Here is a 26393-nt window from a genome sequence, read left to right on the forward strand (position 1 = left end):
CCCACCCGGTCACACGGGTGCCTCGTAGGACCGCCCCTGCCTAAAGGAGAAAACGCGCCAAAAAAGGCCACGCACAAATTCCCGTAAAATAACCTGATAGATCCACGCATTGCCAGAGCCTCATCCCGCACAATCGCAGCAATGACACAAACAATATCATGTATACAGCCCCCCCCAGTTCAATAATCCCCCTACCAGGAATTTTAACCCATGATTCTGTAAAGATAAAAGGTGCCACACTGTGACCCTGTCTTCTATGTTAACATTGTGTATAAAATGAAACGATCTTACCAGAATCCACGCCGTGGAACAGGAACACGGCCCTTCAAGTGTGATAGGTCATAGCAGCGCTCCTTAAGTGCCCATGTGGTCTATTATATATAGGCGAGACCACCCAGAAGGTCAAGGACCGCTTCTGTCAGCACAAGTCCAGTATTGGCAATGAGAATTTGTCTCACCTTCCTGTCCCCTCACATTTTCTGGATAAAGGCCACCAAGCCAATCAATTAAGATTCATGGTGATTGACCATGCAAATAAAAAACCCAGAGGAGGAGACAGGTTGAGAGACTTGTTGTATAGAGAGGCCAAATGGATTTGGCATTTAGATACCATGTCACCAAAAGGTCTCAATAGAGAGTTTGATCTCTTGCCATTAATTTAAAATATTTTTGTTTTTTAAGTATTCTGTTTTATATTTTTGTTTAAACATTTTCATTTTTTGTTCCTATTATGCTATCTCTTGGCTCTGTGTAATTGCTTTTGATTTATATTTAGTTGTTGGACCAATCCTCCAGTTAGTCTCTAATGGGTTAACAATTGAATTTTTCCTTGCAAGTGTGATGTCATTTTGCACACGCCCCTTGTGAGCTTGGGGATTGGCCCTCCACTAATTGCCATGTGAATAAAGTCTTGTTCACTTTTCGGTATGTGTAAGCTTGAGAAAGAGGCAAGTAGCCTCGAAACATTGCTCCTATTAAAGGTGTTTTCCTGTTGCTTAGAGTGCTACCTTCATCTTTTTGTCCAACTATATTCCTTCAGATCTTGGTTGGGGGTCTGTGAAGGTTTGAGCACCTATCTCCTGCTAACTCTGCAGTGCTGACCCAGGAGTGCTGATCCTAACATTCACTTTACCTATGGACTTGAGAGAAGAAAGCAGTCTGCGAAACTCGTCAACGCCGATTGCTGTAGGAGTTGTTAACATGAGTCGGGATGGTTTCGCAAAAGGGACTCTCCCTGCATCTTCGGACTCCCAAGCTTCACTGAGAAGCCTTATAGGGCTACTTAAACTCCTGTCCCATCGCAAAGAGTAATACCCTCCATAAGAGACCTCTGGATCTTCTGCATCTCTCTGCCACCTCCTGTGATGAAAGGCAAAGAATGACTAGGGGATGAGGGGAGTGGGAAAGGTATTTAAGCATTTGGCTGGGGTGTCTTGGCCTCCTCCTGGAGGCCAGGTTCTTAATTCCCAATAGTAATGAATGAAGCCGTGGACTCTTCTCCCCTTTAGATGGAAATACACAGAAGCAGAAGAGCAGATGTAGAACTCCTTACTCAATCACCTTAAACGGGACATTAAACTGTTGGGTACAACTACATTAGGATGATTACCACTACTTATCATGCTATTGTTTATCCTTCTATACCTTTCTTAAAAGCCCTTTTTCTATTTTGAATTATTACAGAATCCAGCTGGTAAAAAACTGCAATTTATACTGGGTGCACCATCTTGTAGCACGCATGTTGCTGTATTCTGTGACAGAAGCAGTGCACTTTCACAGATCTATGTTACTGGCTATTTGACAGCTGTAACTTGCACTTCAGTTTAGTTCAGATAATAGAGAGTGAAGCGTTATAATTTTACAATTTTTTGCACAGTTTAAAAGTTACCTAACAAATATAAGTTTCAAGTTGGCGGCACCCAGAGTGAAGATGCAGAGCTTCACCAATTGATTTTGTAAGGCGTTAAAATAAGAGAACATCTTTGAAGACAGAAGCAGGCACAGGAGGAAAAAAAAAAAACAATAGCATGGTGAGTAATAACCATGCTACTGTAGTTGTTCTCAGCTATTTCATGCCCCTTTAATGTCCAATGGCTGCGTACATAAGGGCAGCGTTTATGGAAAAAGGCAGCATTATTCCAGAGAACTTTAAAAAGTGGGAGGACAGTGCAGAATCTGTTTCCCACTGCTAGCAAAGAATTGTGGGTTTTAATATGGGATCTACTCTATACAAAATGTAGAGGTGGAAGGATGAGTTTATAATTACTATTCTTACTTTTCTACCTCTAGTTAAGCCTGGAGAGAGAAAAAACTGCAGATGGTTTGGTGATTGATGGCAGCACTACAGGGCAATGTCAAATTTATCGGACAAATCATAAAATTACCTAAAATGTATGTATTTATATAAACATTACAGCATGGTCATAACAGTTCTGAATTTTGTTTGGAGAAAAAAAAAAGGAAAAAGTAAAACACATAATTCTGCAATTGAAAAGGAAAATATTTAAAGTCTAACTCATAAATATCTTTTAACTGAGCCACAAATAAACAATTTTAAAACTATAACTCACGGGAAGTCTTGTTTGTGCTCCCTGATTTTGAACCACTGATCTCTCGAACAAATATTGGTTCATCGTCATCATCATCATCCTCAACTTCTTTTATTCTTTGCTGCCATGGTTCCAGCTCTTCCTCCTCACATTCCATTAGAAGTTCTGCCATTTTATACTATCTATAGAAACACAAAGAGAATAACTGTAGAATATCCACAATTTTATGAAAGTACATTTCTAGATATTTCTCCCAGAAAGAAGCCCATTTAGAATCAAGTTTTTCCAGTTGCATTTATGCAACACCGGGTTGTCTAGAAACAGTACAAATTTGAACTCCATTTGTCTACTACATACTGCAGCTACACAAATTTAAAATAATGAGGCAAGCATACACTTTTTCTCCAGAGATGATCACATGAATTAAACATTCCCTTTTAAATGATCAATTGTAATGCTGCCTTTTCATATTTTTTTGCGTACTTCATAAAAATGTTGCCAATTCTACTGTTCCCGCCTGCTTTATTATTAGTATCTTCTTTAATGTAGGTTGGGCACTACACAGTAAATGAGTTAAAGAACCAGTAAATAAAGTAGATTTGCATTATCAATAGATGCATAATAAGAAGACAATGCAATAGAACTTAGTCTGAAGTTTAAATGAGTAGTAGATTTTCTTCTGGCAAATTTCAAAATTTGTCTTTTTCCACTCTTCCTGTATCACGTGACAGCCATCAGCCAATCACAAATGCATATACGTTTATTCTGTGAATTCTTGCACATGCTCAGTAGGAGTGGGTAACTCAAAAGTGTAAAAATAAAAAAAAAAAAACTGTGCACATTTTGTTAATGGAAGTAAATTGGAAAGTCGTTTAAAATAGCATGGTCTATCTAAATCATGAAAGTTTAACTTTGGGTTGAGTGTCCCTTTAACTGTTAGACTTACACTTAACAGAAAACCAGATACATTTTGCATAATGTTAGATTAGTACTGCATTGACAAGAGACACAATCATACCCACCAACTGTCCAATTTTTGCAGGACAGTCCCGGTTTTAGGGGTCTGTCCCGCTGTCCCAGAATGATTGACATCTGTCCCGATTTGCTCCATGCATTAAAAAAAAAATTCTATTGGGCACATAAATGTCACACATCCCCACCTGCAAAAACTAATTTCAGGGAGGTGGCTTCACCGGCAGACAGACACACACATATATACATATACATACATACAAAAAAAACATAATTAATGCTTACCTGATAAATTTATTTCTCTAGTAGTGTATCCAGTATACGGATCATCCATTACTTGTGGGATATTCTCCTTCCCAACAGGAAGTTGCAAGAGGATCACCCACAGCAGAGCTGCTATATAGCTCCTCCCCTCACTGCCATATCTAGTCATTCGACCGAAACAAGACGAGAAAGGAGAAACCATAGGGTGCAGTGGTGACTGTAGTTTAATTAAAATTTAGACCTGCCTTAAAAGGACAGGGCGGGCCGTGGACTGGATACACTACAAGAGAAATAAATTTATCAGGTAAGCATAAATTATGTTTTCTCTTGTTAAGTGTATCCAGTCCACGGATCATCCATTACTTGTGGGATACCAATACCAAAGCTAAAGTACACGGATGATGGGAGGGACAAGGCAGGAACTTAAACGGAAGGAACCACTGCCTGTAGAAACTGTCTCCCAAAAACAGCCTCCGAAGAAGCAAAAGTGTCAAATTTGTAAACTTTTGAAAAGGTGTGAAGCAAAGACCAAGTCGCAGCCTTGCAAATCTGTTCAACAGAGGCCTCATTTTTAAAGGCCCAGATGGAAGCCACAGCTCTAGTAGAATGAGCTGTAATCCTTTCAGGGGGCTGCTGTCCAGCAGTCTCATAGGCTAAGCGTATTATGCTCCGAAGCCAAAATGAGAGAGAGGTTGCCGAAGCTTTTTGACCTCTCCTCTGTCCAGAGTAAACGACAAACAGGGCAGATGTTTGACGAAAATCTTTAGTAGCCTGTAAGTAAAACTTCAAGGCACGGACTACGTCCAGATTATGCAAAAGACGTTCCTTCTTTGAAGGAGGATTAGGACACAATGATGGAACAACAATCTCTTGATTGATATTCCTGTTAGAAACCACCTTAGGTAAAAACCCAGGTTTGGTACGCAGAACTACCTTGTCTGAATGAAAAATCAGATAAGGAGAATCACAATGTAAGGCAGATAACTCAGAGACTCTTCGAGCCGAGGAAAAAGCCATCAAAAACAGAACTTTCCAAGATAAAAGTTTAATATCAATGGAATGAAGGGGTTCAAACGGAACTCCCTGAAGAACTTTAAGAACCAAGTTTAAGCTCCACGGGGGAGCAACAGTTTTAAACACAGGCTTAATCCTAACCAAAGCCTTACAAAATGCCTGGACGTCTGGAACTTCTGCCAGACGCTTGTGCAAAAGAATAGACAGAGCAGAGATCTGTCCTTTTAAAGAACTAGCTGATAAGCCTTTGTCCAAACCCTCTTGGAGAAAGGACAATATCCTAGAAATCCTAACCTTACTCCATGAGTAACTCTTGGATTCACACCAATAAAGATATTTACGCCATATCTTATGGTAGATTTTCCTGGTGACAGGCTTTCGTGCCTGTATTAAGGTATCAATGACTGACTCGGAGAAGCCACGCCTTGATAGAATCAAGCATTCAATCTCCATGCAGTCAGTCTCAGAGAAAGTAGATTTGGATGATTGAAAGGACCTTGTATTAGAAGGTCCTGCCTCAGAGGCAGAGTCCATGGTGGAAGAGATGACATGTCCACTAGGTCTGCATACCAGGTCCTGCGTGGCCACGCAGGCGCTATCAGAATCACTGATGCTCTCTCCTGTTTGATTTTGGCAATCAGTCGAGGGAGCAGAGGAAACGGTGGAAACACATAGGCCAGGTTGAAGAACCATCTATCAGCGTTGCTCCCGGGTCCCTGGACCTGGATCCGTAACAAGGAAGCTTGGCGTTCTGGCGAGACGCCATGAGATCCAGTTCTGGTTTGCCCCAACGATGGACCAGTTGAGCAAACACCTCCGGATGGAGTTCCCACTCCCCCGGATGAAAAGTCTGACGACTTAGAAAATCCGCCTCCCAGTTCTCTACGCCTGGGATGTGGATCGCTGACAGGTGGCAAGAGTGAGACTCTGCCCAGCGAATTATCTTTGAGACTTCTAACATCGCTAGGGAACTCCTGGTTCCCCCTTGATGGTTGATGTAAGCCACAGTCGTGATGTTGTCCGACTGAAATCTGATGAACCTCAGTGTTGCTAACTGAGGCCAAGCTAGAAGAGCATTGAATATTGCTCTTAACTCCAGAATATTTATTGGGAGGAGTCTCTCCTTCTGATTCCACAATCCCTGAGCCTTCAGGGAGTTCCAGACTGCGCCCCAACCTAGAAGGCTGGTATCTGTTGTTACAATCGTCCAATCTGGCCTGCGAAAGGTAATACCCTTGGACAGATGGGCCCGAGAAAGCCACCAGAGAAGAGAATCTCTGGTCTCTTGATCCAGATTTAGTAGAGGGGACAAATCTGAGTAATCCCCATTCCACTGACTTAGCATGCATAATTGCAGCGGTCTGAGATGCAGGCGAGCAAATGGCACTATGTCCATTGCCGCTACCATTAAGCCGATTACTTCCATGCACTGAGCCACTGACGGGCGTGGAATGGAATGAAGGACACGGCAAGCATTTAGAAGTTTTGATAACCTGGACTCAGTCAATAAATTTTCATCTCTACAGAATCTATAAGAGTCCCTAGGAAGGAGACTCTTGTGAGTGGTGACAGAGAACTCTTTTCCACGTTCACTTTCCACCCATGCAACCTCAGAAATGCCAGAACTATCTCTGTATGAGACTTGGCAATTTGAAAGCTTGACGCCTGTATCAGGATGTCGTCTAGATAAGGAGCCACCGCTATGCCTCGCGGTCTTAGAGCCGCCAGAAGTGAGCCCAGAACCTTTGTAAAAATTCTCGGGGCAGTGGCCAACCCGAAGGGAAGAGCTACAAATTGGTAATGCCTGTCTAGAAAGGCAAACCTTAGGAACCGATGATGATCTTTGTGAATCGGAATGTGAAGGTAGGCATCCTTTAAGTCCACTGTGGTCATGTACTGACCCTCTTGGATCATGGGTAGGATGGTCCGAATAGTTTCCATTTTGAATGATGGAACTCTGAGGAATTTGTTTAAGATCTTTAGATCCAAGATTGGTCTGAAGGTTCCCTCTTTCTTGGGAACCACAAACAGATTTGAATAAAATCCCTGTCCTTGTTCCGTCCGCGGAACTGGATGGATCACTCCCATTACTAGGAGGTCTTGCACACAGCTTAGGAATGCCTCTTTCTTTATCTGGTTTGCTGATAACCTTGAAAGATGAAATCTCCCTTGTGGAGGAGAAGCTTTGAAGTCCAGAAGATATCCCTGAGATATGATCTCCAACGCCCAGGGATCCTGAATATCTCTTGCCCACGCCTGGGCGAAGAGAGAAAGTCTGCCCCCCACTAGATTCGTTTCCGGATAGGGGGCCGTTCCTTCATGCTGTCTTGGGGGCAGCAGCAGGCTTCCTGGCCTGCTTGCCCTTGTTCCAGGACTGGTTAGGTTTCCAGGCCTGTCTGGAATGAGCAACAGTTCCCTCTTGTTTTGAAGCGGAGGAAGTTGATGCTGCTCCTGCCTTGAAATTTCGAAAGGCACGAAAATTAGACTGTTTGGCCTTTGATTTGGCCCTGTCCTGAGGAAGGGTATGACCCTTGCCTCCAGTAATGTCAGCAATAATTTCCTTCAAGCCAGGCCCGAATAAGGTCTGCCCCTTGAAAGGAATGTTGAGTAATTTAGACTTTGAAGTCACGTCAGCTGACCAGGATTTAAGCCATAGCGCCCTACGCGCCTGGATGGCGAATCAGGAATTCTTAGCCATTAGTTTAGTCAAATGAACAATGGCATCAGAAACAAATGAGTTAGCTAGCTTAAGCGTTCTAAGCTTGTCAATAATTTCATTCAATGGAGCTGTCTGGATGGCCTCTTCCAGGGCCTCAAACCAGAATGCCACCGCAGCAGTGACAGGCGCAATGCATGCAAGGGGCTGTAAAAAAAAACCTTGTTGAATAAACATTTTCTTAAGGTAACCCTCCAATTTTTTATCCATTGGATCTGAAAAAGCACAACTGTCCTCAACCGGGATAGTGGTACGCTTTGCTAAAGTAGAAACTGCTCCCTCCACCTTAGGGACCGTCTGCCATAAGTCCTGTGTAGTGGCGTCTATTGGAAACATTTTTCTAAATATAGGAGGTGGGGAAAAGGGCACACCGGGTCTATCCCACTCCTTGCTAATAATTTCTGTAAGCCTTTTAGGTATAGGAAAAACGTCAGTACACACCGGCATAGTATCTATCCAGCCTACACAATTTCTCTGGAATTGCAACTGTGTTACAGTCATTCAGAGCAGCTAATACCTCCCCAAGCAATACACGGAGGTTCTCAAGCTTAAATTTAAAATTAGAAATCTCTGAATCAGGTTTCCCCGAGTCAGAGATGTCACCCACAGACTGAAGCTCTCCGTCCTCATGTTCTGCATACTGTGACGCAGTATAAGACATGGCTCTAACAGCATTTGCGCGCTCTGTATCTCTCCTAACACCAGAGCTATCGCGCTTGCCTCTTAATTCAGGCAATCTAGATAATACCTCTGACAGGGTATTATTCATGATTGCAGCCATGTCCTGCAAGGTAATCGCTATGGGCGTCCCTGATGTAATTGGCGCCATATTAGCGTGCGTCCCCTGAGCGGGAGGCGAAGGGTCTGACACGTGGGGAGAGTTAGTCGGCATAACTTCCCCCTCGACAGAACCCTCTGGTGATAATTCTTTTATAGATAAAGACTGATCTTTACTGTTTAAGGTGAAATCAATACATTTAGTACACATTCTCCTATGGGGCTCCACCATGGCTTTCAAACATAATGGACAAGTAGGTTCCTCTGTGTCAGACATGTTTAAACAGACTAGCAATGAGACTAGCAAGCTTGGAAAACACTTTAAAACAAGTTTACAAGCAATATAAAAAACGTTACTGCGCCTTTAAGAAACACAAATTTTCCCAAATTTTGAAATAACAGTGAAAAAATGCAGTTACACTAACGAAATTTTTACAGTGTATGTAATAAGTTAGCAGAGCATTGCACCCACTTGCAAATGGATGATTAACCCCTTAATACCAAAAACGGAATAACAAATGAAAAAACCTTTTTTTAAACAGTCACAACAACTGCCACAGCTCTACTGTGGCTTTTTACCTCGCTCAATACGACTTTGGAAGCCTTTTGAGCCCTTCAGAGAAGTCCTGGATCATGCAGGAAGAAGCTGGATGTCTGTGTCTATAATTTTTGCTGTGCAAAAAAAACGCCAAAATAGGCCCCTCCCACTCATATTACAACAGTGGGAAGCCACAGGGAACTGTTTGTTGTTCAAAGAGCCCATGGACAAGAAATTAGAATCCATGTTGAGAAAGATGTTCCAACTCACCGGGGGTATGTTTTCCAACCGGCAGCAGCGATTGCTGCGGTGGCTGGAGCGTCTACCTACTGGTGTGATGCACTGTCAGCTATGGTCGAGGTGGAGACTCCCCTTGAGGAGATACAGGAAAAGATTAAGGCCTTAAGGGTCGCAAATTCTTTTCTCTGTGATGCTAATATGCAGGGCAGTGGGAAAACACAGGAAAAATTTGAGGAAAATAGGGATATCAAGTAATGAAAATATACTGCAAATTTATTTTATTTTTTTAAAACTTAACTCCAAATTTTCCTGTTTTTTCCACTTCCCTAGAAATGATGGGATTCTACATTCTACACAGTGATTGCTGGAAAAGTTTATTTTTATATTTTTTTAAATCAATCATATTACCTCTCTCTCCTCCTAGTTGTACTATAATCTGTTAACCGTCTTAAAATTATTTATTCTTTTTGTTTGGGAAGTCTTTATGTAAACTGTTAAAGGGACATTAAACACTAAATACATGCTAGATAGAACGATACATTCAAAGAAAAGATTAGTCCATGACTAACATGTAGATGTATTTTTTAAAGTTTCATTAGTTGTTTAAAAAGTGACAAAATAAGTGTAAAGTTTTAGTGTCTATAAAACACTGGGAGCTGCCATGTTGTAACTTGTGTTACCTTCTCTGCTGTGGCCAATTAGGGTTAGTTATAAATAGGTCACTAGAGTGTGCAGCCAATGGTTGTGCTGGATTTAACAGTGTTCTGCACTTCCATTTCTAACAGGAACTGAAAAGCTCACAATTTCAGAATGGAATTACAGGCAAAGAGGACAAAATACATAATGAAAGTATATTGCAGAGTTGTTTTATTATATACAATTAATCATTTTATATTACCATCTCAAAGTGTTTAATGTCCCTTTAAGGGTGGTCTTGTTTTAAAACTGTTTTGTTGCGATTTATGATATTTTCTCTAGCCTCTTTATGCTTACATACACATATACACACACACACACATATATATATATATATACACACAAGGAAAATACTGGCTCCTAGATTTTGAACATATTTGTCAAGCACTGGAGTAAAGGTTTATTAACCTGTTTCTAATTATAGTATTAAGGTTTGAACATGCAGATTTAACAACTTTAACTGTTGTGGTATATAACATTTCTTTTTTTATCTTAAAATTAAATAAAACCAAGTTTTGTAAATAAACAAGAAGATAGCCTTGCATTTTTTTTTTTTTTAACAAAAGACCAGTAATTAGATATGGATTGATTATAAACACCTTGCATACAGTGTTTTGACAGCAAATTTTGATTTAGTTTTAGCCATAGTCTTTTGACTAAAATGTAATTTTGATTTAGTTTTAGTCATAGGGACCTATTTATCAAAGGTCTTGCAGACCTGATCCGACAGTGCGGATCAGGTCCGCAAGACCTTGCTGAATGCGGAGAGCTGCTGGTGCAACGCCACCCCCTGGTGACTCGCGGCCGCCAGCAGGGAGGTGTCAATCAACCCGATCGTACTCGATCTGGTTGAACTCCGGTGATTCCTGTCTGCCTCATCAGAGCAGGCGGACAGGGTTATGGAGCAGCCGTCTTTAGACCGCTGCTTCATAACTGCCATTTCTGGTGAGTCTGAAGACTCGCCAGAAACACGGGCCCACAAGCTCCATTCGGAGCATGATAAATGGGCCCCATAGTCTTGACTAAAATGCCATTTTAGTTTTAGTCGTATTTAAAGGGAAACGTAACCCAACTTTTTTCTTTCATGATTCAGATAGAGCACACAATTTAAGCAACTTTCTAATTTACTCCTATTATACATTTTTCTTCATTCTCTTGCTATCTTTATTTGAAAAAGCAGTAATGTAAGGTTTTGAGTCGGTCCATTTTTGGTTCAGCACCTGGATAGCGCTTGCTAATTGGTTTGCTACATTTAGCCACTAATCAGCAGGGGCTACCTATGTCCTAAACCAAATATGGGCCAGCTCCTATGCTACATTCCTGCTTTTTCAAATAAAAATAGCAAGAGAACGAATACAAATTTATAATAGGTGTAAATTAGAAAGTTGTTTAAAATTGCATGCTCTATCTGAATCATGAAATAAAAAAAAATTGGGTTTAGTGTCCCTTTAAATCATCTGTATTCAGTGTTAATTATGTCGACTAAAACTAAAACAATTCTAAGAATTTGGGACTATAGCGAAGAACTGTCCTAATGATGTTGAAGCAATGGAGTTTAATAACCCGGATTTGTATTCATTATATTCTCAGTCTAAGTTCTGCAAACAAAAGTGACTGTTTGAATGGCCACCCTTGTTGTACTGTGTTTAAAGAAGGAAAAGTGATACAAGCCCTTCTAAATTCAAGAAACATGGTTACTCTATTAGATCAAGCATTGTTGCCTAATGTACAAACAGATAATGCACACAAGCTAGAGATTGCATTTATTCATGGCGACATGCATAGTAACCCTGCAACAGAGAACAAATGAAACAAAATGTGGCTCTGCAAAATGGTGAGTTGGGTTGGTACAAAAATTGGCACACAATAGGTTTTCCTAAATTTTTGTGCTTATGGGCTTGCTGAAAAATCCACTGCTTAGGCAGCAGAACAGCTAATGAATGAATTTCCATTTTCTGATATGTTTATTGATGAACTACATAATGATGGGATTGTAAATAAGCAGTTAACATTAGGGTTGCCAGGTGTCAGGTATTTGACCGGACAGTCCGTTTTTTCAACCAGCTGCCCGGTAAATTTTTTATTGAAAAAACTGACATTTTAAATAGCCCCCTACAGTAGCATTTACTTATCCTTTGACCAGGGCAAGTGAAGAACTGCATGCTTTCTATAAGTTCTCTGCGTGACCTGTTACAATTCACAGGTCTCCGTTTGCTGTGTGGGAGGGGCAACACGCAGAGGGGTCTGTGGAGGAGCGTGCAGTGTTGTTCTCTCTACACACAGGCAGAAGAGAGGTGAGGATTATCTAAACCTCCATGCCCTGTGATTTGTAACTTGTAAGCCATAAATATTTTTTTTACTTTCATTTAGCTTTAGTCTAATTAAACACACTGTTTAACCCACTAAGCGATTGAGAGGGCTGTAGCAGATGTGCAACTATCTCTGGCACTTAAGGGGCCTGAATAATGTGTTTATAAAGCTTTACTTTAATCTTTTGTGCTGCTCTGTAAGTTTTTTTTTTTAACTTTTTTTTTATTTTTTTATTTTACAGTTTATTCTGCAGTAAATAAGTAAATGCACTATTTAATGCCCTGTTTTTTATATATATATATATATATATATATATATATATATATATATATATATATATATATATATATATATATATATATATATATATATATATATATATATATATATATATATAATATATATTTCACCTCTCAAACTACCCCCCCCCCCCACTGCATTTTTTTTTTTCTTAGGTGTACGGTACTTTTGTGGCGGACACCTGGCAACCCTAGTTAACATCTATAAAAACACTAGTTGGTGATAATCCAAAACAAACTGACGAAGGGTCAGCAAGTAGTGCAGAACAAAATAGAAGACTAATTGATTTAGAATCCATCCCAGATCATTTTAAAAGTGCACAGTGGTTGGATCCAACTTTGGCAGTGGCCAGAGATATCTTACTAAGAAATGGTTTACAGGTTAATCCAGACAAGCATCTTACTTCTCCTTATTTTGAGATGAATATTTTTACTGTATCGTGTTGAAAAAAAGGAGCAGAAATTACAAAGCAATTGTTGGAACCTCAATCTTATCGGGACACTGTGTTAAAAAAATAGCCATAGCCATATTCTTGGGGCCACCTAGGGGTGGAAAAGAGAGAAGAAAGAATCTTCAGAAAGATTTACTGACCCGGTATTTTTGCAGCAATAACAAATGGCTGTTCTTTGTGCTCTAAATGTCAGCTTACCGCTCCATTTACTGCTTACCACTGTCCATTAGTGCCCTTACCTGTTATAGAAGTTCCATTTGAATGTATTACACTGGATTTTGTGGGGCCACTTGTAAAGTCCGCTAGGGCACATCATGACATTTTGTTAATACTAGATTATGCTACCCATTACCCAGAGGCAATACCCATGTGAATGACCTCCGTAAAATCCATTGCTAGAGAATTAATGCTTATGTTTAGCTGGGTTGGGATACCGAAGGAGATCCTGATCAGGGTACTCCATTCATGTCATGGGTTACAAAGGAATTATGTAAACTCCTTAACAATTAAGCTGTTAAAAACCTCTGTGTACCATCCACAAACTGATGGTTTAGTTGAAAGGTTCAATAAAGCTTTAAAAACTATCGGTCAGATTACGAGTTTTGACGGTAAAGACTTGCGGTGCTAACGAGCCTTTTTTTCCAGAACTCACTTAAGCCAACACTGGTATTACAAAGTTTTCTGAATGGCTGCGTTAGCCTCAGAAAATTGAGTGTTGAGCAAATTTAGCTCATCTTCTCACTGTAATACCAGCGTTGCTTAAGTCAGTGGTAAGCTGGCTAAAACGTGCTTGTGCCCGATTTCCCCATAGAAAACAAGGGGGCTGAGCTGGCTGTAAAAAAAAAACTAACACCTGCAAAAAAGCAGCGTCCAGCTTCTAACGCAGCCCCATTGTTTCCTATGGGAAAATAAAAAATATGTCTGCACCTAACACCCTAACATGAACCCCGAGTCTAAACACCCTTAATCTTATACTTATTAACCCCTAATCCACCGCCCCCGACATCATCGCCACCTACATTATATTTTTAACCCCTAATCTGCCGCTTCGGACACCCCCGCCACCTACATTATACTTATGAACCCCTAATCTGCTACACCCAACATCGTCGAACCCTACATTATATTTATTAACCCCTAATCTGCCGCCCCCAACCTAACTACACTTATTAACCCCTAATCTGCCGACCAGACTTTGCCACTACTTTAATAAGTGTATTAACCCCTAAACCGCCGCACTCCTGGCTCGCAAACACTAGTTAATTTTTATTAACCCCCAATCTGCCTGCCCTAACATCGCCGACACCTACTTACATTTATTAACCCCTAATCTGCAACCCCCAATGTCGCCGCTACTATAATAAACTTATTAACCCATAAACATAAGTTTAACCCTAACCCCCCCTAATTTAAATATAATTTAAATACATCTAAATAAAATAACTACAATTAAAAAAATTATTCCTATTTAAAACTAAATACTTACCTGTAAAATAAACCATAAGATAGCTACAATATAACTAATAATTACATTGCAGCTATCTTGTGATTTATTTTTATTTTACTACCTAGCTAAAATAAGTACAAAATTACCTACAAAATAAACCCTAACCTAAGTTACAATTACACCTAACACTACACTATCATTAAATAAATTACCTAAACTGCCTACAATTAATAACAATTAAATACAATAAACTAAATAACGAAAAAAAATAAACACTAAATGACAGAAGAAAAAAAAAAATTACATGAAGTTAAACTAATTACAACTAATCTCCCTAATAAAATAAAAAAGCCCCCCAAAATAATAAAATTCCCTACCCTACACTAAATTACAAATAGCCCTTAAAAGGGCCTTTTGAGGGGCATTGCCCCAAAGTAATCAGCTCTTTTACCTGTAAAAAAAAGAAAGAAATACAATACCCACCCAACATTACAACCCACCACCCACGCACCCATACTCTAAAACCCACCCGATCCCCCTTAAAAAAAAAACGTATCACTACCCCATTGAAGATCACCCTACCTTGAGCCTTCTTCACCAAGCCGGGCACCACTGGTCATCCGATGGGGCAGAAGAGGACATCCGGACCGGCAGAAGTCTTCATCCTATCCAGGCAGAAGAGGACATCCGGACCGGAAGACATCTTCATCCAAGCGGCATCTTCTATCTTCATCCATCCGACGAGGACCGGCTCCATCTTGAAGACCTCCGGTGCGGAACATCCTTCTCGGCCAATGACAACCCGATGAATGGCTGGTCCTTTAAATGACGTCATCCAAGATGGCGTCCCTCGAATTCCGATTGGCTGATAGGATTCCATCAGCCAATCGGAATTAAGGTAGGAAAAATCCGATTAGTTGATTTAATCAGCCATTGACACAGATTCTGCACGTCTCTCTTCCGGATAGTTTGGAGTGAATAACAGTCTTTATATAGCCCAGTCAGCAAGTGATTGCCATAAAAAAGAAAAACCTTAAGAGCAAGGTTAAGGCTCCCAGGAGGGGCAATAGACTTAAACACAGGCCTGATTCTGACCAAGGCCTGACAAAAAGATTGTACATCTGACACGTCCACCAGACGCTTATGCAGCAAAAAAGATCATGCCGAAATCTGAACGACAAAACCTCTCTCCAGACCTTCCTGAAGAAAAGACAAAATTCTACCAATCCTGACCCTACTCCAAGAGTAGCCCTTTGATTCACACCAATAAAGAAAGATTTTTACACCATATCCTGTGGTAAATCTTTCTCGTAACAGGCTTGCAAGCCTGAAACATGGTCTCAATGACTGACTCAGAAATACCACGCTTAGACAGAACTAAGCGTTCAATTTCCTAGCAGTCAGCTTCAGAGAAACGAAATTTGGATGAGAAAATGGACCCTGATGACATCTCCACTAGGTCTGCATACCAGATCCCACGAGGCCACGTAGGGCCTATTAGAATTACCAACGTTCACTCCTCTTAGATACAAGTAATGACTCGTGGAAGGAGAGAGGCAGAGGAAACAGGTATGCCAGCCTGAAATCCCAAGGAACCGCCAGAGCATCTATCCGAGCGTCCTGTGGATCTCTTGACTTTGAACCGTACCTTGGAAGCTTTGCATTTTGCAGAGACACCATCATATTCAACTCCTGCACCCCCCATTTAAGGGTTAAGTTGGAGAACACCTCCGGATGGAGTTCCCACTCCCTGGGATGAAAGTCCGTCTGCTCAGGAAATCCGCTTCCCAGGAGTCCACTCCTGGAATTTGGATGGCAGACAACAATTGTAAGCTTCCGCCCACTTTAAAATCCAAGTTACCTCCTACATGGCTAAGGAACTCCGAGTTCCTCCCTGGTGGTTGATGTAACCATTGAGGTGATATAGTCCGACTGGAACAAAGCTAAGGACGACTGAGTCCAAGCCATCAGAGCATAGTAAATCGCTCTCAACTCCAAGAAGTTAAAGAGGAGAGCAGACACTTCCAAGTCCCATGCCGCTTCCAAGCCCAGCAGGTTGTTTGTTTCAATAGTAAATCCTAGCGTTTGTAAAACGCTAGGATTTACTTTCACTTCCAAGGGTTGACAACAACAGGTTTATCGATGTCATCCAAGTAGCTAAAACCTCCTTTTACAGCACACGAGGTGTTCAAGCACACATCTGAAAGACACCACTTCAGCATCAGATGAAGGAATTATACGGACCAAATCTAAAATTTTACCCTCAGAAGCTACCGGCGAATCTTCCTCACCAGACTTAGGAGAAAAAACAACCCGGGTAGCAGAATATGAAACAGAAACCTTACTATCTGAATCTCAAATGTTCTTTTGCTTTTCCCCTGTATACAGGAAAGGCAGATAAAGCTCCAGATACCGCAGAGGGTACCTGAGCTGCAAATTCAGCAGGCAAATACACTCCTCTAGGGAATGAGAAGAACTGCAGGGCACTGCATGTGACGCCATAGAGGCTTGGGACATTAAAGGAGAAAACTGGAGTTGCCTGAACAGTATCATCCTGGGAGGCATGAGGCTCAGAGGGCAACAACCTATGATTCAAAAATCTATATACTTTCGACCTACTAGTAAGGGTGTTAACCTGCTGATTTAGCAACTATGCTAATCATGCAGCACTGAGGCATAAACTTCCCCTGAGAGACATGAAGCATGCGGTTGAAATAAAATAAAATCTTTACTATTAAAAGGTTCAATACAACCAATATAGATCTCAAGAGCCACTAATCAATTTCAGCTAAAAAGTATTAGAAAAAACTGTATTAGCGGGGGCGTGTCCACACAGCAGCCATGGAAGGTCGCACTTTTAGGAGCTCTCTACATATTTATCTATAAACGCCTAATTATTCCCAAAGTTTTAAGCCAATCTAGCTCAGACTTACTTTATAAAGACACCTTAATGTGAGGTGACTCTGAATATGGACAATGGATATACCATAATCTCAGATGAACGAATCTAGCTCTCGGAAAGCGCTACTGAGGACCTGAAATAGAGCTCGCAACACTCTCCAGCCCTGACTGCCCGGGTTAGAGTTGAGATCCTCATACTACTTTGAACCCGCACCACTCTGAATATGGAGGGAGAATATCTACTAATAAAGGCACTACTCAGTAGTCTGGATCGGCAGATCTCTAATACCTTTCAAAATCTTACGCATGTGCTTAGGTCCACCATGGGCGCAGGAGACAACTACGCAGTCCAAATGGCGGAGACAACTGTTAGCTGTACACAGAGCACAGTGCCTCAACACGCCGCAAATTCATGCCTTCCCATAGCTCGCAATTTTGAAAACCAGTTTGCCCGAGACCTAGAGGTACTGAAGCAACAAAATACCTTACTACTCGAGGATGAATCTACCTCTGATGGATCGGTTCCTGTTATGCAGATCAAGGGATGCTTGGTGGAGCTTCTCTCAAGCGGCAATCAGGTCGGTGGGACCGGCCTCCTAATGCATCTTAATAACAGTCCCAGCACTCTGAGCCACAGTGGCCAGACTGCGACTAGATCGGAGAAGAGTTGTCCTGTATACGGACCTAAGAAGGTACACTGTGCTGGCCTATTGTACCAGACAGACTTGATGACCCTAGCCCACGCAACCCCGAATAGTCTGAACCACTATTATCTGCAGCAGAATAGACTGACTTTGCTCAAGCCCTGGGTGCTGTCTTGTGTCTCACGGCATCCAGACCGCTTCTCAGCTTCTGGAGTGGGTTGACTGTTCCATTCGCGGTGGCATATTGGAACTTTATGGCACTGAAGACGCATCTGTTATTGTTCTATCCTCATGCTGAGGAATGTTTGTCAGGCCAGCTCCAACCATGTCATTTAGACAAGCCCTATACTATCGTTGTGGTTTAGTTTGCAATACGTTTAAAATCCTTTATTTGTGCCTCAGTTTATACCCTCCTAGTGCTATCTGTGCATATACTAGTTTTGCTTTCTGATACAAATTTTTTCTCTTTTTAAATTACCTTTACAATACATCAGTTACTATAACACACTGTTTACACGGATATCCAAGTATCTATTTAATAATAGTCTATTTCAGTCACACACCTCACCCTGCATAATTGTGGTTATACATATTTACACTCATTCAGGTCCAAAAGCCTATTAACCCTTCCCATGCACTTCTACCACACCATAATACTCCTATCTTTTGCGCTCATGTATCTACAATGAGCATAAAAAAAAAACCTATCTTCCTGAGAGGTATAGGTGTGTATATGTTTATTTTATTCACCGCAAGGCACGTAGTAAGCTCGCAATCTCACTCCCTTTCATTATAGGGGTAGTTAGCTTACCACACACTAATACCAGGATCCACATGGATAACGCATATTTGTATATCCGATTTTTACTAGAGCTCCCATATACTCACAACTCTCCGACTAATCTATGTATTTACATTAAAATTCGCTTTAAAGCATATATTTTTGCGCTCTCCCACTATCCATATTATAGCTGCTGCGCTACCACATAAAATTAGTTACTAACCTTGCATTTGCCATAATAAAAGAGCACATGAGTACACCAGAGTAACCTGAGCCATAATCTCCACTTTTCCTCTAAAACTATAATAAGGCCCAAGATATTTCTACACCTGGACTCAGTACTGACTATCATACTCCCTGTAAGTCACACACACTGCATCTAGGACATATCCTCCTTCCCCCTCCCACATCTTTACTTTAAGTACGACTCTCGCCCGTTACACCCTTGTCCCTAATGTCTTACATAATCATTATACTTGCTATATAACTATACACTTATAAATTGGTCTTAAGAAGCTACCATCTGATGCAACATTATTAATAAAACTGGTCCAAGAGTGACCAGGACAGTAGCTACTTCACATCTCTGTTCTAAAAGAAAATGAAGTCTCATTTAAGTTTACCTAGCTTATCTCAATTTCTGTTGTTTTTCATTTATGAGGTAGTCACCTGTTAATAATAAGAATGGTTAACCGTATGCCTCTCTTGACCAGGAAGACAGTCCGTTTTACCTCATCACTAACTAATTGTAACAGAGACTTTTGTAGCTGCTAAGGTATCATTTTCCAAAAAGTTAATCTATATTCACATATTCTGCAAGAGATGAACCTGATGTTTTTCTATATGTTGTATTATATATGACTGTTTAGCTCTATTTATTTATTTATTTTATGGCTTAAGTAACAAATCCCTCACCAATCTCGCCCTGGCCCAAAAGCGACCACTCCAAATGCTAACCCCCCTCTAATTATAAGCTTAGTAAGACCCAAGGGAATTGTAATTATTTTAGGAGGACTTAATTGCAGATAATATTTGGGGGAAAAAAAAAAAAAAAAGTTCAAGAAATCATCTGGTTATAACTCATTAACCTTACGCTTATGCTTAAATGGTTATCTATTAGTAACTTACCACGCCCCCCCCCTCCCCTCCCCCATTCTTATTTCGAGCGGCTTTTGCCCGCTGCTTACCCCCCCATAACCACTACTAAGGTCCAAAAGCGGCCTCACAAATGCCAATTTCCCTCCTTACCTTCCAGTGGAATTCTCAGGTCCAAAAGTGACCCCTCCTTCGAGTAAAACAGGGAACCCTAACTAATATATAAAAATGAGGTTTCATTCTTAGACATTTGCACTTTTCAATCATCATTACATACCACCATTTATTATATGAATGAATAGTCTAATATTGACTTGTGATATGTAATGCTTACTTCTGAAGTTCAAACATGATCACATATGTTATTTTAGCTTCACCCTCAAATCTGTTTCCCTCATTAGCTATCTAAGTGCTTCAGCGAGTATCTAAAGGGTCTCATGACCAGTTTAAAGAGAGCATCAAACTTCTTATCCTTGATATTGTCTGGACTATTACTCTCTTGCTCAATAGATATTTGTCTGTAACGGGCATGCTGCGCTTCTAAACGTGGCAGGTCTATTTACATTGTTTTGAGCGGAAAGGTAATACTGTATCTGTACTTCGATGTCTTAAGTTTTTATTGTTCTCGTCTCTAATAACCTCAATAAAAATAAAAATGTAAAATAAAACTGTATTAGCTCACCACTGAACTACAGTGGGATAAGCCTGCATAAATAAATGTAAAAAAATATGCGCTCCGGTAGTACACTAGGGACTAGGCTCTATTAACGTATGGCCTTTTATTTGTAATAATTATATTTCCCTTTCAGTATGGGGGGGGGGGGGGGGAAACTGACAAGCCAATCACAAAGCTATTAGTTTTTGTCAACATATTGCCTCAGAACATGAATAAACGTAACCCAGAACTCTTTTTTTTTTTTTTTTAAAGAGAAAAGAGTCCTGTCATTTTCAGGCCAGGTCTTCTCTCCGACACTAAAATATTGCTCAGAAATAAATCAGAGACAGGCTAGAAGTGTCCGTCTCACGCTGAGAACGATCGAGTTAACAGCAGACTAAACCAAATTCAAGGCCTGCCCTAAAAATGGCGCCACTCTGCTCTCTGTGAAGAAAAAAGAAGGCGGGCCATAAAATCGGCATGGGGATGAAGCGCGCTATATATCGTGCTTCATCCTGCTGAGAACAAAGGTAGCTTAGCGCCGGCTCCTGACCATCATAAAATCCAGCTCAGGAACGTTAAACAAAATAAGAATCAAACAATGCCTCACCGTTCTCTCAAAACACAGCATTAAAAAACGGCACATATAGGTGCCCCATAGGAATGGCACCAAAAGTAACCACCTCCACTATGGATTTCACATTAGCGTTGTGCAGCTCTAAAACCAAGATATGAGTAACATGCACTCAATCATTCTAAATTAATTTTATAAAAGTGAGAATTAAATTTTAGTCTGAGCCTCATAGAGTTAACCCCTTTCTCCTTGAAGGAGATTAACCCTTAAGTCTCTAATCATGGCACTGAAGTGCCTTCCCACTGCCAGAAATATCCTTCATTATGGATTTTAAGTCCCATATTAAGTGCAGATATTGTATTTTTTTCTCAACCCCTTCAGTGCCAGCCTCCTAGCCCCAAAAGACAAAGGGCACTTACCTGCACATCTAGCTGTCTGGCAGGAAGACCGCTCACACGGTATGGAAGGACGCCACTCCTTAGAGAGACCTGTGAAAAAAGGGATTTTTTAAAAAAAAAAATATAAAAGGATCTGGGAGGGGGTGGGGGTGGGGGTATTGTGGGGGGCTGCTACACTACAGAAATAGTTTTTTAAATAAAAAATAAAATAAAAATACTTTTTGGGGGGTTTTTGGGGCCAAACTGGGTACTGGCAGACAGCTGCCAGTACCCAAGATGGCGGTAATTAGGTAGGGGAGAGGGTTAGAGAGCTGGAGGGGGGATCAGGGAGGTTGGGGCTAAGGCAGGGGTCCATCACAGCTAAAATACTTTGTTATTTTTACTTTAAAAAAAAAAAAAACCTCTTTTATTTAGTATTGGCAGACTTTCTGCCAGTACTTAAGATGGCGGGAACAATTGTGGGGTGGGGGAGGGAAGAGAGCTGTTTGGGAGGGATCAGGGGGTGGGATGTGTCAGGTGGGAGGCTGATCTCTAAAATTAACCCTGCAAGCTCCCTACAAGCTACCTAATTTAACCCCTTCACTGCTGGGCATAATTAACGTGTGGTGCGCAGCAGCATTTAGCGGCCTTCTAATTACCAAAAAGCAACGCCAAAGCCATATAAGTCTGCTATTTCTGAACAAAGGGGATCCCAGAGAAGCTTTTACAACAATTTCTGCCATAATTGCACAAGCTGTTTGTAAATAATTTCAGTGAGAAACCTAAAATTGTGAAAAATGTTAAGGTTTTTTTTTTTTATTTGCTCGCATTTGGCGGTGAAATGGTGGCATAAAATATACCAAAATGGGCCTAGATCAATACTTGGGGTTGTCTACTACACTACACTAAAGCTAAAATTAACCCTACAAGCTCCCTAATTAACCCCTTCACTCCTGGGCATAAAACATGTGTGGTGCGCAGCGGCATTTAGCGGCCTTCTAATTACCAAAAAGCAACCCCAAAGCCATATAAGTCTGCTATTTCTGAAAAAAGGGGATCCCAGAAAAGCATTTACAACCATTTGTGCCATAATTGCAGAAGCTGTTTGTAAATAATTTCAGTGGGAAACCTAAAGTTTGTGACAAATTTTGTGAAAAAGTGAACTTTTATTTTTTTTTATCGCATTTGGCGGTGAAATGGTGGCATGAAATATACCAAAATGGGCCTAGATCAATACTTTGGGTTGTCTTCTAAAAAAAAATATATACATGTCAAGGGATATTCAGGTATTCCTGACAGATATCAGGGTTCCAATGTAACTACACTTTTTTTCAAAATTAGCGCGTTTGGAAATAGCGAAGTGCTACTTGTATTTATTGCCCCATAACTTGCAAAAAAAGCAAAGAACGTGTAAACATTGGGTATTTCTAAACTCAAGACAAAATTTAGAAACTATTTAGCATGGGTGTTTTTTGGTGATTGTAGATGTGTAACAGATTTTGAGGGTCAAAGTTAGAAAAAGTGTGTTTTTTTTCCATTTTTTCCTCATATTTTATTATTATTTTTTTTTAGTAAATTATAAGACATGATGAAAATAATGGTATCTTTAGAAAGTCCATTTAATGGTGAGAAAAACGGTATATAATGTGTGGGTACAGTAAATGAGTAAGAGGGAAATTACAGCTAAACACAAACACTGCAGAAATGTAAAAATAGCCATTGTCATTAAGGGTAAGAAAATTGAAAAATGGTCCGGTCATTAAGGGGTTAAGCAGTGACTGTGTTATTCACTAGAACTGCAATATAGTACTTTAGCCGTTACTGAGGTTTACAATAGAACTGCAAAACTGTATTTAAACACTGCAGTATACACAAGAACGGAAATATAGGATTTAAGCAGTTTCTGCAGTATATACTAGAACTGCAATAACAGGATATATGGAGCTACTTTGGTATACACTAGAGCAGGGGTCAGCAACCTTAGGCCCCCAGATGTTTTGGAACTACATTTCCCATGATGCTCAGACAGCCTAAAGAGTGCCTCAGCATCATGGGAAATGTAGTTCCAAAGCATATGGGGACCCAAGGTTCCTGACCCCTTCACTATAGTGTGGTACTGGTTTTAAGCACTACGTAATACAATAGAGCCGTACACAGGATTTAAACAGTTATTGCAGTATACATTAAAAATTCAATACAGGCTGCAAAAGTATACATTGGAACTGCAAGATGAGAGTTAATTAGTTACTGAGATATACCTTAAAACTGTAATACATGTGTTAAACAGTTACTATGGATTACTATAATACAGGTATATTATTGATGCCTTGGAAATGCAATACAGGAGCAGTATACATACTATATAACCTTGTATACATAAAGGTGAGCAGCACAATAACTCACGCTGAAAACACTAAAATAGACGGTAAATAAAAAAATTGGTAACAAAACCTAGACATAGAATATGCAGCCGCAGTAGCCTAGTTACAGTAAATAAGGTCTACAAACAAACCCCTATATACAGTAATATGCAGGTTCATTGGACCAATTTGATTGTAAGACAGAGGAGTAAAGACCTTAATCTCAGCATTTACCCTTCAAAGTTTCTAACCTAGGTAAAAAAATCAGTTCCAGATTGATCCCATATAAAAGAACACAGTTAAAACATAGTGCAAAACACCTAAGTCTAACATAACAAATGCAAAGACTGTGGGTAAATAGGACGACGACTAAGTGTGCACTATATATGAGAGGGAAAACCCGTATAGTAGAGAGTAAGTAATGCTAGTGGTACGCAACTTTAAACAATGTGCTCCACATTAGCTTCAGAGATAGAGATTCACCCCCCCACCAGTACCATAAATGACAATCTAAAAAGCGGATCCGCATTGTACACTGTAAGCGTGCCAATAGGCAGGAAAAAAATTTGCCACTATCAACACCCCTTACATTAACCATACTGATCCCAGTTTCCGACCACTATGAGGAAGCACAGTAAAGCACTCTAACTGCTAGCACACTCATTCCCCAAGAACCCTAACAAATGTTTAGCAAACAATAAATTAAAGGGACAGTACACTGTAAAATTGTTTTTATATTAGCCCCTTAATGACCAGACCATTTTTCAATTTTCTTACCCTTAATGACAAAGGCTATTTTTACATTTCTGCTGTGTTTATGTTTAGCTGTAATTTTCCTCTTACACATTTACTGTACCCACACATATTATATACCATTTTTCTCGCCATTAAATGGACTTTCTAAAGATACCATTATTTTCATCATATCTTATAATTTCCTATAAAAAAAATATAAAATATGAGGAAAAAATTGAAAAAAAACACACTTTTTCTAACTTTGACCCCCAAAATCTGTTACACATCTACAATCACCAAAAAACACCTATGCTAAATAGTTTCTAAATTTTGTCCTGAGTTTAGAAATACCCAATGTTTACATGTTCTTTGCAATTTATAGGGCCATAAATACAAGTAGCACTTTGCTATTTCCAAACCCCTTTTTTTCAAAATTAGCGCTAGTTACATTGGGACACTGATATCTGTCAGGAAAACCTGAATATCCCTTGACATGTATATATTTTTTTTTAGAAGACAACCCAAAGTATTGATCTAGGCCCATTTTAGTATATTTCATGCCACCATTTCACCGCCAAATGTCATCAAATAAAAAAAAAAAGTTCACTTTTTCACAAATTTTGTCACAAACTTTAGGTTTCCCACTGAAATTATTTACAAACAGCTTCTGCAATTAAGGCACAAATGGTTGTAAATGCTTCTTTGGGATCCCCTTTGTTCAGAAATAGCAGAGACTTATATGGCTTTGGGGTTGCTTTTTGGTAATTAGAAGGCCGCTAAATGCTGCTGCGCACCACACGTAAATTATGCCCAGCAGTGAAGGGGTTAATTAGGTAGGTTGAAGGGAGCTTGCATGGTTAATTTTAGCTTTAGGGTAGTGTAGTAGACAACCCCAAGTATTGATCTAGGCCCATTTTGATATATTTTATGCCACTATTTCACCGCCAAATGTGAGCAAACAATTAAAAAAAAAAAAAAATTCATTTTTCACAATTTTAGGTTTCTCACTGAAAGTATTTACAAACAGCTTGTGCTATTATGGCACAAATTGTTGTAAAAGCTTCTTTGGGATCCCCTTTGTTCAGAAATAGCAGACATATATGGCTTTGGCATTGCTTTTTGGTAATTAGAAGGCCGCTAAATGCTGCTGCGCACCACACGTAAATTATGCCCAGCAGTGAAGGGGTTAATTAGGTAGGTTGTAGGGAGCTTGCAGGGTTAATTTTAGCTTTAGGGTAGAGATCAGCCTCCCAACTGACACATCCCACCCCCTGATCCCTCCCAAACAGCTCTCTTCCCTCCCCCACCCCACAATTGTCCCCGCCATCTTAAGTACTGGCAGAAAGTCTGCCAGTACTAAATAAAAGGAGTTTTTCTTTTTTTTTTTAATAAAAAAAAAATAAAATGTTTTAGCTGTGATGGACCCCTGCCTTAGCCCCAACCTCAATGATCCCCCCCCAGCTCTCTAACACTCTCCCCTACCTATTTGCCGCCATCTTGGGTACTGGCAGCTGTCTGCCAGTACCCAATTTGCCCCCAAAAACAAAAGTATCTTTTTCTCTTTTTGCAATTATTAATATTTTCTGTAGTGTAGCAGCCCCCCACAATACCCCAACCCCCTCCCCCTCCCAGATCCTTATATATTTATATTTTTAAAATCTTTTTTCCCCCCTCTTCCCTCCTCATTGGTGTCAGTGGCCAGCTAATCGCGCACGCGCGCCCCCGCACGCTCCCGGCACCCGGCGTGCACATTGCACTTACAGGAACCGGATGCCGGGTAGCGATGGGCCGCCCACCCGCCTCCCTGTTATGCTCCCACCCACCAACGAACCGGCACCATCGCTACCGGTGCCGAGAGGGCCACAGAGTGGCTCTCTCTGCATCGGAGTCTTCTAAAAAGGTATTGCAGGATGCCTCCATATGGAGGCATCACTGCAATACCCTGAGAGCTGCTGGAAGCGATTGCGATCGCTTCCAGCACTCTCTTAGACAACTGA

General features: G+C 40.5%; 1 protein-coding gene across 3 annotated transcripts in view; it reads right to left on the bottom strand.

Moving 5' to 3' along the window:
* Positions 1-26393, bottom strand: part of ZNF280D (zinc finger protein 280D) — a 420194-nt gene that overhangs the window by 382307 nt on the left and 11494 nt on the right. For 2 of the 3 annotated variants that reach the window (XM_053717512.1, XM_053717510.1), the window contains exon 2: positions 2571-2731. In XM_053717512.1, the coding sequence (XP_053573487.1) occupies positions 2571-2721 (151 nt within the window). In that variant the 5' untranslated portion in view covers positions 2722-2731. Of the gene's footprint in view, positions 1-2570; positions 2732-21343; positions 21413-26393 lie in introns of all 3 variants that reach the window. The other variant, XM_053717511.1, reaches the window with a different exon arrangement.

The sequence above is a fragment of the Bombina bombina genome, chromosome 6 (genome assembly GCF_027579735.1).
Source record: "Bombina bombina isolate aBomBom1 chromosome 6, aBomBom1.pri, whole genome shotgun sequence".
Lineage (NCBI taxonomy): Eukaryota > Metazoa > Chordata > Amphibia > Anura > Bombinatoridae > Bombina > Bombina bombina.